Source organism: Oryza brachyantha, chromosome 1 (assembly GCF_000231095.2).
Source record: "Oryza brachyantha chromosome 1, ObraRS2, whole genome shotgun sequence".
Taxonomy (NCBI): domain Eukaryota; kingdom Viridiplantae; phylum Streptophyta; class Magnoliopsida; order Poales; family Poaceae; genus Oryza; species Oryza brachyantha.
In genome coordinates, this window is record NC_023163.2 from 20889971 (window position 1) to 20904059 (window position 14089).

Sequence of the window (14089 nt, forward strand, 5' to 3'; positions counted from 1 at the left end):
GTACTTTGCTATGAAAATATATTACAAAACATTATAGGTATTCTTTATCAACTATACTAATATCACTTGTTTGAACTAAATATGGACAATTCCATAATATTGTAAAATATTATGGCCTAATTTATAAAAAAATAGAAAACAATGGATGATAGATTCACTACCATCCCAGTAGACATTTAAAATAGCATTATGTTTCTTGCTGGACAAGCACCACCACACTAGTGCACCATGCCGTAGGCCTCAGGGGCGTAGGCAGGGCCGATGACTACCTCAAATCGGCCCAGAAATAGGGATAGCCCACTCCATTAGAAAGAGGAGGAAGGGTTTGATGTGCCTGCCTCTGCCTTCTGTGGATATGCGCACACACCGCACGCGCTGAAGGCCTGAAACTGCGGCGGTCGACAGCACCTCTCTCCCTCGCTCTCTACCTCATCCATCTAGCCGCCCACCGCTGCCCGGCCTACCCTGCCGCCCCGGGCAGTCGGCCAGTCGGGCTCCTACTCTGCTGTGTGTGAGTGCTGTCTTTCTCTCTGAATCTCTCTCTGTATCTCTGTTACTAGTTACTCCCTCCGTTTCATAATATAAGATGTTTTAGCTATGCTTAGATTCATCTATTAACCAATGTATATTGTTTATATATATGTCTAGATTCATTAATATCTATATGAATTTAGGATACGTTAGAAAATCTTACATTATGAAACAGAGGTAGTAGTAGTTATACTCGATACTTTGTATACTCACTAGTTAAATTTAAATCCGTTGCTAGAACGAAACTTATGGTTCTACTCATACGCAAATGAAAATTATTTACTTGTCATGAACTTACAAGTTACAGCATCTTATTATTTACTTGTTATTATAGGATTTGCATGGGGCTATTTTTATTTTTATTTAGGTAAAACATGAAGAGGAAAAGGATATATGTGATTGTGGTGTTTAATTATTTTTATTTGTGTACACCATCTTTTGTATGTGAACTATCTAAATTAGTCGATTATTAATGTTGTATGATGTTAATTCTATCTTCTATTGTATTTTAAGTAAATTTTACACATATATGTGATTGTGATGTTTAATCTTTTTTACGTCGCATCAACTTGAGATGCTGGAGTTTTGATCAGACTTAGAGCATCCCCAACAGTTCATCTAAATTTGGTCATTCATATCTTCATCCGGATGAGCATCTAAAACGCTTTCATCTTTTATATTCCTTTGTACTCCAGCAGATCATTTATATATATTGTACTCCATATTTATTTGGAGGATGGGAGAGAGAACATCTAAATATAGAGTTTCTTTCTCATAATATAGATGATATCTAAAAATAGATGATAGATGATGTGATAGATATTTTGCTGGAGCTTAAATTTAACTCTTAATCCTCTATTTTTAGAATGAAGGAGGGAATGGCTGAGCTAATTGGGATGCTCTTACCCACTGAAAATTTCCTGACCCTCCCCCACCTCCCGCGCCCGATCCGTAGTGTGGCCCGTGGGCCGTGGCGGAGTCTCGACTCCCGCACGGCGTACGCGTCACACGTTCCGTGTTCTCCGCAAAGCCGATCCTGACCATCCGTCGCATCAAACCCCACCCCTCCCATTCTCTCCCCCTTCCCGCGAGGGTTTATGCGCGCGGGATTCCATCCACCAAACCACAAAGCCGCTACTCGCCGCCGGCGACCATGGTGTCGCAGCACGGTATCTTCCTCGCCGTCAGCATCATCTCCGACCACTTCGGCCCCCTCGTGTCCGTAAGCGCCCCTCTCCCCCTTCAGTCGCTCGCTTCGTACTTCCCCTACGGCTACGTCTGCTCGCTCGTGCTTGTGTGCGGTATGCCCTAACCGCCGCCGCCGCCCGATCTCCCCTCCCAGAAGGTGTGCCGCTGCCTGCTCCGCCACGGCGCGCTTCCGCTGCAGGAGATCGTCCGCCGCCTCGAGCTCTCCCCGGGGCAGGTGAAGAACTCACTCCTTGTCCTCATCCAGCACAACTGCGTCCAGGCCTTCAATTCCCCTAGAGGTGAGCCACTTACTCAAGTATGATCTGATTCGATGTGTGACTTGTCTGTGACTATCCGTCGATTGTAGGAAGTGGCGATAAGACGACAACACACTACTTGGCCATCTTCGAAAACATCCTGCATCGGCAGCGTTTCTCAAAGTTTGTTTCTGTCATCCGTGCAGACATTCCAGAGGTCCTTACTCGTTTTTTGTTGTAATTTTTTTGCAGTATTACATGGTTAAAATTGATATTAGCACTAACAGCCGCCATAGCTCTTGAAAGGGCGAAATGCTGAAATTGATTCCAATGTAGTCAGATTTTACGGTACATCTTGTTCTCCATCTTTGAAATGTAGGAGTTAAATGCATCCTGACCACGATTAATATTCTGGAGTGGATGGCATGTGGCTCTTGTTAGCAGCACGCTAATACTTTTTCGTTACGAAATAATCTAGTATGTGAACACACATAAGTTGCCTTTGGTGTACTTGTCATAATTTTTAGAATTGATAGTACTAGAAACGACACTGATGCATTCATAACATTGTTCGGTAACACATGGTAGCTAATACTTTATGTATGCAGTTTGTTATCCAGCATTGCCAAGCTACTGTACTGCTGGACATTCTTCCCCTTTTTTCTTGCTTCATTAAGGAGCATACCTTCTTTTTACTGCTAAACCCTTATCGTTTCTCATCTCATATTCCCCATTTGGTGAGGTTTGCAGATACAAAGTTTGACCTAATGTTTTATTTGCATTGTCAGTAATTCATTATCACAAGTTGACAACTGATACTTTGATAGAAAATATTATGAGTTGTTACTAAATAGTGTAGAAGTTGCTATATCAATCTTAAATGTTTAACCTGATTGATGAAAGATCTTACCATGTTGGTGGTAACAAATTATTATCCCCATCCTGAATGTTTGGTTTGTTGGTTCAGTCCAATTTCACAGTTGTAAGTATGCTAGAAATTATTGGTTTTGATAATTTATATCCAAATAGCATACCTTAACTTATTTTCTGATATTCATGCTAGTTTTGCTACAAAATTTCATCTGTTCATTCTCAAACCTGAAGAATATATTTTCTTTTTGTGGTTTCGTGACTCAATTCTTTTGGCTGTCATAGCAACGTGCAGTTTGATGACCTTACGCATGCATCTTTATATCTTTCAGTCAGAAGCTCTTCTTGAAGGGTTGCTTCAGAATGGCAGGCTAACATTCGACCAACTTGTGGAGCGAACAATTTCTAAAATACCAGAAGGCGAGTACTATTATTGATGTTGTTATTCCATCGCCTGTCCTTTTTAATAGTGTTCTCTTTCCTTCTAAACATTTCTTTTTCAGTGGCCACAACTGGTTGTTGTTACCGTAGTTGTTTTTTTTCTCCCAACAATGGGTCATTTCATGTTTCAGGCAGTATCACACCAACAAGGGAGGAAATACGAATGAACTTCAACAAACTTGTATTTGCACATTATGTGGAGCGTTGCCCAAAACCTGAACCTTTCTTTGATCCACTTGTAGATGAACAACCTACATTGACAAGGAAACGGGCTCCAAAAGTAAGTTATCCATTTAGTTCCTTAGCATGGGCATTGATTTGTTGAGGTTTTTGGAGTTTCAATCATCTACCTCTACTACTTTCTAGTTTTGTGTTATTTATAGTTTTCTTTGTTGGGCCTGTTTGCCAATGGATAATTGGTAGAAATTGACTTATGACTAGACTTTGGTTAGTATAGTACCTTTGTTTTTCTAGTTAGATCACCTAAAATGGATTTGTTACCTGCAAATGTGATAGCTCAGTGGTGAAGGAATTTTCTATCCTGCTTTCATGTTGGCTGTCACCAAAACATATCTCATTTTTTACTTATATATATTCACTAATTAAAACTGGTTATCTACTAAAATCAACACCTTGTTACTTCGAAGCGTTCCTGTCTTTTCTTCTCACGATGTTTCTGTGTATGATGATTTGGTGGGTGAGCTGACAATCTGACAAATATCTTTTTGGAACAGACTGTCGAGATTGTTCTTTCAATTGATAAGAAAGTTGTCAATACGGCAGCTCTTTCTGATGCAGAAAGATATTCTGAGATCCCATGCATCATGGAAGATGCATCAAATGCTAATGATTCTCCACATTCTTCTATATCTGGTGCAAAGGTATTCTACTCTTGCAGCTCATTGTTAACATGATTGTTCATAGATTTTGTGTTATTAATATGTTATATGCAAATATTTGATGGCTGATGAAGAAACTATTTGAGAAATTTATATACTTTGGTCATCTGCTAATTCTATGCGCTGTTATTTCATCAGAGGAAACGTAATGCCATAGAGGTAGATGCAGAGCTCAATTCAACGATTGCAGAGAATGAAGTACTTTATCGTGCAAATTTTGAGAAATTCATATTCTGTCTAAAGAAGAAGGTTTGCTGCTTTACCCATAACATTACTTTGATAGACAATTTATGTAGGTGCATATATTATTTTTCCTTGTAGTGGTGCTACACTACTTGTCCTATTTGTAAATGGAATTTTAAAGCCGCAGCCTTTGCACATATTGCTAACTTGATTTGTTTTCTTTTAACAAACAGTAGAAATGATCCTAATAAAACTTTATAAAGATATGCAATAAAGAGAAGCAAAAAGAGATAAGAAATCCGAGGGCCTTCTTGAACAGTCTCCATCCCGAAGAAGAAAATTGCCAGTTTTTAAGTATCTATAGGTGTACGTGTGCATGATGCAACTGAATGCAAGACAATGAACTTCATTATCACCTACAACTTAATCATTTCTTCTCGTATTCAAGTTTTGTGCAGAAAGAAAGAAACCTAAATTGAAGGTTGGCACACATCCTATTTGGGAAGCATTTTTCGAGGCCAGTTTAATAGAAAGGGACAACAACTCTGGTAATAGCCATATCAGTATCTCAAGTAACCTTTCAGTATGAGAGCCAAAACACCTCAACATTATGTTATGGCAGCAGCTTCTCAGTTATATATCTGAACATAATTGTTTCTGTTTGTGAGAAAGCTTATATAGAGGTCAACAAGAAAGATTAGTACATTTTGTGTTCTTTTCTACTGTTGACCAAATTGCGGTTTTTGTTTATTCAAACTCCTTTTCTTATTTATCTGTATGCAATGATAAATGATCTACTATGAGCAAGGTTAGAATTACATATAGTAGGTTTTTTAGAGTAAATTGCACTTTGCACGGTGTAGGTTGTACCTTGTTTCACTTTGCATCAGGTTTAGCGCATACTTTCATTCCACACCAGTATGTATAAAAATAAGTTCCACTTTGCACTAGGTTGTGTCAATTGAAGGTAAATCTTGTAAAATATGGGTAGAACTTATGAAGCTTTTAATTTAGACCAAGTTTTGCAAAGCTTCATTCAGATTTTATAAAATTTCATTAAATTCCCATAGGGTTGATGATGTATCTTGGTGCAAAGTGAAACTTATTTGAATACAGCCTGGTGCAAAGTGAAAGGGTATGCGACACCTGGTGCTAACTGAAGCATGATGTGTTTTACCTGGTGCATAGTGCAATTTTTTTTTATTAATTGTGTTACCTCCCCTTCATTTTTACTTTATGTTGTCTTTTAGGATTTCCATTTGAAGGGGAAAAGGGTAAGATAGATATACTGGCACAATGACATCATAACATTTGAAGGAGTAGTTTAGTTTAATCGATAGATTTTTCAGGCTGTTTAATTTGATATTTGTGGCAAAACTCATAAACCTTATTGATAATTCATAGTAACATAAGAGGCAAAAGACAGATCTAAGTTCCAATTTTTAATCTCTGTTGTGAATGTTCAAATTAAGTATTTACCAGTAGATTTTCTACTTATGCAGTGACATCTCCAATAAATGGTATTTTGGAGAGACTAGGACAGAAAGAAGGAAGTACATCGATGACACTTGATCATATAACGAGAGTTTTGGAGGAGTTAAATTGTAGTCCTTCCTCGGAGGACCCAGACTCATTCACCTTAGGTAAGAGTTGATTAAATGTTGTGTTGGTTTTTTTTACTGCAGTATAAAAATAATACATCAAAGTGACTTGATTATTCTTTTATAGCAGCGGATAAATTGGAAACTAGAGCATGCATGCAGGAATAGTCTGGCTTTGAACTTGAATCTAGTCATGGATTTGATTCCTTGAATATTACACACAAAAAATGTTAAATGCAACAGTTTATACTAGTGTAGAGCACAAATATAAAGTGTTGCTATCCTATTCGTACATTTACTATCCTTAAAATGAATGCTGATTGATTTTTTTGGTGTTACTCTTCCTGTCTTCCTTTTGCAATATCTTTTATCCGTGTTTTCTCCTTTCCGTTGCACAAACTCTTCTCATGCCTTTTGTTATATTTCATTTGTTTGGCCAATGTCTTTAATACTCCCTCTGTTCCATTTTCCTTGACACCGTTGACTAGTGCGATTTTATCTTTGACTAGCAAAACTTTTAAATTACAGTGTTTTCATGAACACAGCTAGTCCCTTCATTTTTATTTATATGAAGTTGATTAGTTCTGAACTAACCAATATCATATAAATAAAAATGGAGTATAGTCATATTTAGCATAGAAAGTGCTTTAATAATACGACATATTTTTGAACATTTATATATTTTTGCTAACAAGATGAGCAGTCAGAGGTTGTACATGAACAGTATCTGGTGACAATTATTTAGGAACAAAGGAAATAAAAAAAGAATGGCAGTACAATATCGTATTCACAGGTTTGTGATGCCACAGCCATGTGACTTGATATGTATCCAAGTAGGCATTCTGCATTAGCTTTATCAATGGTGGGGAGGATAGTGGGAATTGCAATTCTTATTCACTCAATTTGAAGCTCCGATATGCCCCTTTATTTGTAGTTTCACAAATCTATTAACATGTAATTACATATCCAACTCTATTTTGATGAGTAATGGACAACCTAGAGTTTACATTTGTTGATATAATCTATTGATGTAAGGTTTCTCTTGGGGTTGGTACCTAGTTGATAATATCTATGCACAGTTAAAATGCAATGGTTGCTGCTGAGAGTCTAAAATGTTTTTTTTGTCTTTAATTATTTGTGAAAAATTAGAACAATGACTAATTTGCCCATCAACTTAACGAAACAATCTAGATTACTACAAGAAAAGCATAATTGAAATAGAAATTTTGCAAAATATATTTTTACATGTGGACAATGAGCCTTTTTCTGAAAAAAAAATGCCATGTTTAAATTTTGTGGCAACCTTGAATAAAAATCGGTGCTTCCTTTTGTAAGAGTTTTACATGACAGTGGTACTACTCTTTGTAGATTTAAGCAGAATCATTGAAGCATCTCGTAATGAGGAGGTACATAATTGCTTCAAAGTTTTATGTTCTTTTTGTTCGAAAGCTGCTATTATATCCTTTACTTGGCTTATAAAAAATGACAGCATATTTGTTCCTATATTTGTGCATTATAGATAGAATCCCTTGTGAAGAAGAAATATGGGCAAGAAGCTTTTATAATTTTTAGGCTATTGGTCAGAGAAGGTTGTCCAGTTGAGACAGATAAAGTAAGTATCTCATACAGCGAGCAAATTTTAGTATTCTAACATACCAGTTCAATTCTTTGCTGTTGTGAAAGTATCTAGGCCTTTATCATGCTTTTATCTTTATTACATGCTGGTCTTGCTATTCTACGATGTCTAGTAGACAACAGGGATTCCTTCTGTGAACTGCAGGAAATAACACTGGACGTTCGGTTGCACCTTGCAGATTATTGACACGACAATTCTCGACAAGCAGATTGTTCATGGAACTTTGTATAAGCTTTGGAAGGATGAATACATAGATACAGAGGTCTGTTACATAATTAGACAAGTAACATTTGTTATTTGGAGTATGGAGTATGGATGAATTTGCTGTAGTTCATATTCTAGAGTGAAGAAAAGTCAGCAAACCACTTGGTTGTACATGTTTGTGAAACCATTTATCCTTAAGAAAAAAACCTCCACTTGAGAGTTTCAGGCAGACAACCCTAATTAGTTTTAGAAATGCATCAGTATATGTTGTCTTTATTGCCAGCTTAAATCTATATAGATTAATTACTCATTAAGGCAGCCTATTATATGTTATAAAGCATTGCTAGCTGTTTTATGAATAGTGTTCCAAATACTAACGTATCCAGTTAAAATAAATAGTATATTAGAACATTTCAGTATTCTAGTGGCACTCATATTTGGTATTTAATCCAGTACCAACAATTCGTAAATTTTCATGCAATATTGCCCAAAACAAGAGAGGTGTTTTTTTTTTCTCTGGCAACTCTGACTTTTGCTTTTCTGAAGCAAAATTTTCGCAATACCTATGTTAAGCCAAGGAATTGAGTCAAATTGACCAATCTGTCAGTCTTGAAGCTGTGACAATAACTCCTGAACTATTTATTATAGACATGTGGTGACCATGCAAAATATTTTTAGGGGTGAGTTTGTTGGTGCAACTTTATAGTTACAAAAGGAACTTTTTAAGTTTTTTTCTCCCATAGCATCATCCCATGTACACTTCCTGACCTGTAGGATAATTAGTGGATTTAAAGCGCATAAATTTCATATGCATGTACAATAGGCAGTCATACCTGTATGCATTGTATATAGATGTTGAGCAAGAAAAGTACGCAACGTTTTATACTTATGTTGATGATAATCCTTTTGTGTTTGCAGAGAATCCTTTCTGGAACAGGAACGGGGAACTCACAATTTTTTGTATGGAGAGTGAAAAATACATTCCGGGAGCAGTTCATTGATAATCTATATCATGCTGCTTTAAACCTGCGGCAGATGGTCAATTACATAGCTGAACTTCTACTTGAGGTTACATACTGATCTTTCACCTTTGTAAATTTGCAATCTTCAAGTAGTCTTACTGTGCTTATAGAGGTGCTTCCTCTGTGGATCATCATAGTGCAACACCACGTTAATGGCAAATTAAATTGTGTTGCATACTCCCTCACTTTCTTTTATTTGACTCTGTTGCCATGAGTCTACGTTTGTTCATTTGTCTTATTCAAAAATGTACGTAATTATTAATTATTTTGTTATGATTTGATTTATTACTAAATATTCTTTAAGCATGACTTATAATTTTGCATATTTAAAAAAACAAACAATCAAACGTAAATCCAAAAATTAACGGTTTCAAATAAAAAATAGAGGGAGTATTTTTAATCATTGCCATAAGCTTATTTGGTCAGGTCCAGGTCTCCAGGCTGTGCCTTTCACTTGTTAATTGCAAATGCAGAACAGAATGTAAGTAGCCACTATAATTTATAACATTGACATAGTCTCGAATGCACATGTTTTTAGTTTAACCAAAATATTAAAAATGTAACTGCATGAAAGTTCACGATCCAAATGTCATTTTCACATATCAAATCTTAATATTGCACATACTAATGATTTTGCATATTCCAGTATGTCATACTATTAGACATGGCGGAAATAGCAACATGTAGCAAATCATAACTAATGTGTTCAATGCTTTGTGCACCTGTAATAACAAGAACTGGCTGCTCCGCATGGTCAGATAACACGTCATACTAAATTATGAGTTAGATTGGCATTTGCTTGCTAGCTTGAAGGAGCTTCCACTTGCTGCGTGCCACTGAACCTCACGTATTATTTGAACATAATCTATTTCAGGGCTCAAAGGATGACACGAAGTTGCGGAATAGAAAAAATATATTGATCCTAGCCCTGATTAGACATGACGATTCTCTCATGTTGTTCCAGGATTTTTGATTCACTGTAACAGGAGTTCCCGCATTTTTCTACTGTATTCAAACATACTTATTTGGACTTATATGGTTGAATATCATAGATTATTTTGCATCCAGGCCTTATTTTGAGTTAAGCTGAATATCAAAGTTCGGAAATGAAATCCTTTGATATATACTAGCACAATGCCTGTGCTTTGCTACGAGCATAAAACTTAGAAGAAAATCTATAAAAATTATGTGAATATAATTTAAAATTTGTTTTTCTCAAATACTTCTTAAATGGCCATACATGCAAGTCTTTTTACTATGTGTTATAATCTTCGATCGGTACATGCATTGCATTAGTACCTCTTTTGTTTTTTGAAATTTGTATTACTTCCCATTCATGTGTAATACTATTTCTACGTTCAACGTGTAAACTATCATCCTTCTATCACTTCAATCTACTGTAATTATATCTAAAACCATGTATCTTGGCTTTAGGTACTTCATAGGTAATTGAAATTCAGGCGAAGAAACCTTCACCTTGGTGGCCGATTAAAAATATCCCATAGCAATTGAAATTCATGTGGAGAAACCCTCACCCTAGTGAATGATCTAAGAAAGCAGATGTATTCGTGAATGTGTACATTTGTATCTGTCATATAATCTATCTCCTATTCTAAGATTGATTAGGTTATTAATGGTTTAACTAATCCCAGTGAATCTGTCAGTTCGTCCAATAACCGCGGGCACGGCTATTCGAATAGTTTTACTCTGTAGAGGTGTACAACTTTACCCATAAGACATGGCTCCTAAGCATGTTGTCATGTGCCAACGTATCACCACGATACCTCAGTACGGAAACCATGATAAGATTTTTCACCTAACCCTCCCTAGACAATCGCACCGCACTTCAGGTTTCACCCACTCCTTTACACTAAGTCGGGCAGTCCCCTCTTATGCCTAGGTGAATCCGGAACCAGCAGAGGTTTTCGTTACACCACGATTACCCGTCCATACTCCACCACGCTCACCCTTGCCTCGGTACGTCGAATAGGGATAAGCTAGATTACGAGTCTCACCGTTACCCATTCTGGCTTGTGGTTAGTACGTGTAATACTTCCACGGTTTCCTGAGAACTGGTCACGACTCTCAAACTATGCACCCACAGCCTACCATAAGTAATATTTTAGTTGTTATTAATCCACATCGGGAGATTAATAATGATTACAACCATTAAAGGTCTATCAAAGTGTAACAATAATTAAATGATAATTGGTGAACTAGTTGAACTAAGCATGGCTAGGCATTGCCTAAGCCTATTTTTAGTCAAATTAACCCTGTGATGACAATAATAAAAAGTGGGAATCAACTGATATATTGTTAATTGCTCAATAGATAAATAAAATAAATACATTTGCATAAAACAATGCATGTTTGAATGTAAAGCAGGGAATTTTATAAACATAGGTTCAATATGATCAAAGAAGGGTGCCACTTGCCTTGCTTAGACCCACGAGGAACTTCGGCGACGACCTCGAGATTGATCGGCGTTTCAACGGGGTCAAAACCTACGACAAACAAGGCAAAACAAGAAAAACAGGCTATAAAACTACTGAAACAGAGAAAGAAACTATTTTTAATGGATTCTTGGTATTTTTCTGGATTTAATGAAACTTGAATGGGCCTAAACGGAGACTAGATGAATTACTTATGAATTTTAGAAGTTTTCTGGGTTTTTTTAACTAAACAGAAAAGTCCTAAATCAATTATTACGCAATTAAATGGGGCTGCTGACGTCAGTGGAGGGGAGGTGGCGCGCTGACAGGTAGGGTCCACCTGTCGGTGAGAGAGAGGGGTGGTGGGTGGATGACAGGTGGGTCCCGGGAAGGAGAGAGAGAGGAAGGGGGCGACCGGCGGCTGACGGGTGGGACCCGTCAGTCGGGAGGGAGGGAGGGAAGAGGAGGTGTGGCCGACGGGTGGGGCCCGTCGGTCAGAGAGGAGAGCAGGGGAGCGGGGAGGAGAGATGCTCGGCCGGCGGCGCCGACCGGTGGGCGGTGACAGCGGCGTTGCACGGCGCGACGGCGACGGCGCGGCAGCACGACGGCGACGGCGCGGCAGCACGACGACGACGGCGACGGCGCGGCGTGACGGCGACGACGACAGGCAGCGACGGGTGCCGGCGGCGACGACACGGCGACCGCGTGGCGGTGGAGACGGCGCCCGGCCGGCGCGGAGGCGGCGACCTACGGCGTGCGCACGCGGCGACGGTGAAGACGGCGGCCGGACCAAGAGAAGGACAACAAAGGATGGCGCCGGCTCGGGAAGAAGGCGGCAGTGACGTGCCGGGCCCGGTGGCGGCGAGGCCACCACGGCGACGCCGAGGCGAAGTAGACGGCGGGCGGAGGGACGATGGCGAGGACCGAGGCGCGCAGGCGCGCGGTGGCAGCAGCTTCCCCGACGACGGCTCGCGGAGAGGAAAAGGAGGGAGAGGGAGGAGGGGAGAGCTCACCGGCGACGACGGAGTGCGGAAGCAAGTCAGCGAGGACCCGGGACAGGTGACGACGGCCGGTGGCGCGGTTGATCAGCGGTGGCGGCGGAGATTGCTTGGCGGCGGTGAGGAGGTCGGGCGCGGTGGCGGAGGGGAGGAAGAGGCGCGAGGGCGCTCGGGTGCCCACGGTGGCGACGGAAGCCGACGGAAGGTTGGCGACGCCCATCAACACTGGCTGCCGGCGTGGTGCTAAGGAGAACGTTCACAAATTTAAGGAACAATGTTCAATCAAAGGCTTCATTGTAGTATTGTGGTGAGTATTCCTACCTATCACGCGGCTGACCCGAGTTCGACACCCGGCTACGGCGATTTTTCATCTTTTGCGATATGCGTCGTGCGAGTGGACCGCGGGCGGCGCGTAGAAGTGGGCCGACGGCCTGACATAGAAGCGAAGCGCGTGGCACGAGTGGGCCGACAGCGCAACCGCGCAGAAGCGGGCCAACGACCTGACGCAGAAGCAGCCCATAGGGATGACGGACGAAAAAATTAGCAGAATCAATATTGCTTTTTATAATAGTATAGATTTGATTAAAATTCAGCCACAACTTCTCGACATGTACAGATGTACTCCGTATTAGAAGGGCAATTTTTGTTCCCACCGACGCTCTGTTTTCCACTTCGGTACGTTAAACGTGTCAGATGACTCAGATCGCCGATGATTAGTGGATAATGCCAAGTTGCAAGAACTTTGGTATTGCGCCACTTGTAACGGATTATCATTATCAATTATCATCTGAGGTCGCAAACGCGTGAGAGGCATCCATCCATCCATGTATGAGTATGACCATAGACTTCTGCAAAGGCCGTGCACCACCGTATCGCGTCCATTTGCGCTTGAACGCTTACAGCTAATGTATACCACGAGGTCAAGTGCAATTAGCTGGAAACAAATAGCCACGGGGCAAGCAATCATACTAATTCGTCTTGTCAGTGGAATGTTCTTCGAAAGCAGTACAAATTAATCTACATGAACGGCAATATGAAACGGCATTGTGAAAGGGCATATATACTATTGTTTATATAGCGACCTGAGTAGTATCTAAGGTGCTATGTTTAAATCTCTGTAGAAACATGAATTTCGGATTGGGTGAGATTAGTCTCCTACTTGTACTAAATTCGAGTTTTTGAAATAAAAAAATGGTTGCATATATCCGAGTAGATATAGCGGATTCTTCTCTATAAAAAAATAAAAAAAATGAAACGGCCGAATGGTGTTGCTGTCTTGTGATCGTAGCGATGAGCATACGTATCTACGGGAACACACTGCGACAGCAATCATGGGCGCATGTAGCTAGCGTGAGTGCGTGATCCGTCAGGTGGATATACGGAAGCCTAGCGTACGTACGTAAGCATGTTACACGGGTTGAATTCAACTGCTGCCTTTTCATCTCGACTCAATTCAATAAATGTGCCACTGGCACTGGCGGAGTGGCGGTGCTTGTAGTTTTGACATGTCGCCTCGACTATAACAAATATCATGACTTACTTTTTTTTAAAAATCCATTAAAAACAAATAAAAACAACTCTTGTGTATATTGATTGCATTTTTAAGATCACATGAACAATTTACTAGGCTAAGTTATCTTATGGTGTAAATTTCATAAACTACATGTATATTGATTAAGGAGCAATTTTTTCATCCCTAAGTAGGCACCATGAGGTACTACTGTTTTTTATGTAAAATTTAATACCTCTTGGTAACTTAGGTACTAGAAAATACCAAATTTTGTATAGAAAATAGTAGTACCTCATGGTACTTTCTCAAGAATGTGA

The 14089-nt window shown here is 39.6% G+C and overlaps 1 protein-coding gene across 3 annotated transcripts; it reads left to right on the forward strand.

Moving 5' to 3' along the window:
• The first annotated feature begins 1600 nt into the window (after nt 1-1600).
• On the forward strand, nt 1601-10004 carry LOC102706699. Of its 3 annotated transcripts, XM_015836340.2 has the most exons (15): nt 1601-1753; nt 1874-2018; nt 2087-2193; nt 3179-3266; nt 3419-3567; nt 4022-4168; nt 4325-4435; nt 4818-4917; nt 5872-6012; nt 7339-7376; nt 7490-7582; nt 7785-7868; nt 8729-8878; nt 9259-9313; nt 9707-9808. In XM_015836340.2, exons 1-15 carry the CDS (start codon nt 1685-1687, stop codon nt 9718-9720), a joined length of 1491 nt encoding a protein of 496 aa, XP_015691826.2. In that variant the 5' UTR covers nt 1601-1684; the 3' UTR covers nt 9721-9808. The 3 variants fall into 3 exon arrangements, 2 of the variants coding, with proteins under 2 accessions (XP_015691826.2, XP_006644517.3); XM_006644454.3 differs by lacking the exon at nt 9259-9313 and having other exon boundaries at nt 1605-1753; nt 9707-10004; XR_001550049.2 differs by lacking the exons at nt 9259-9313; nt 9707-9808 and having other exon boundaries at nt 7751-7868; nt 8729-8741.
• Nucleotides 10005-14089: the final 4085 nt, after the last annotated feature.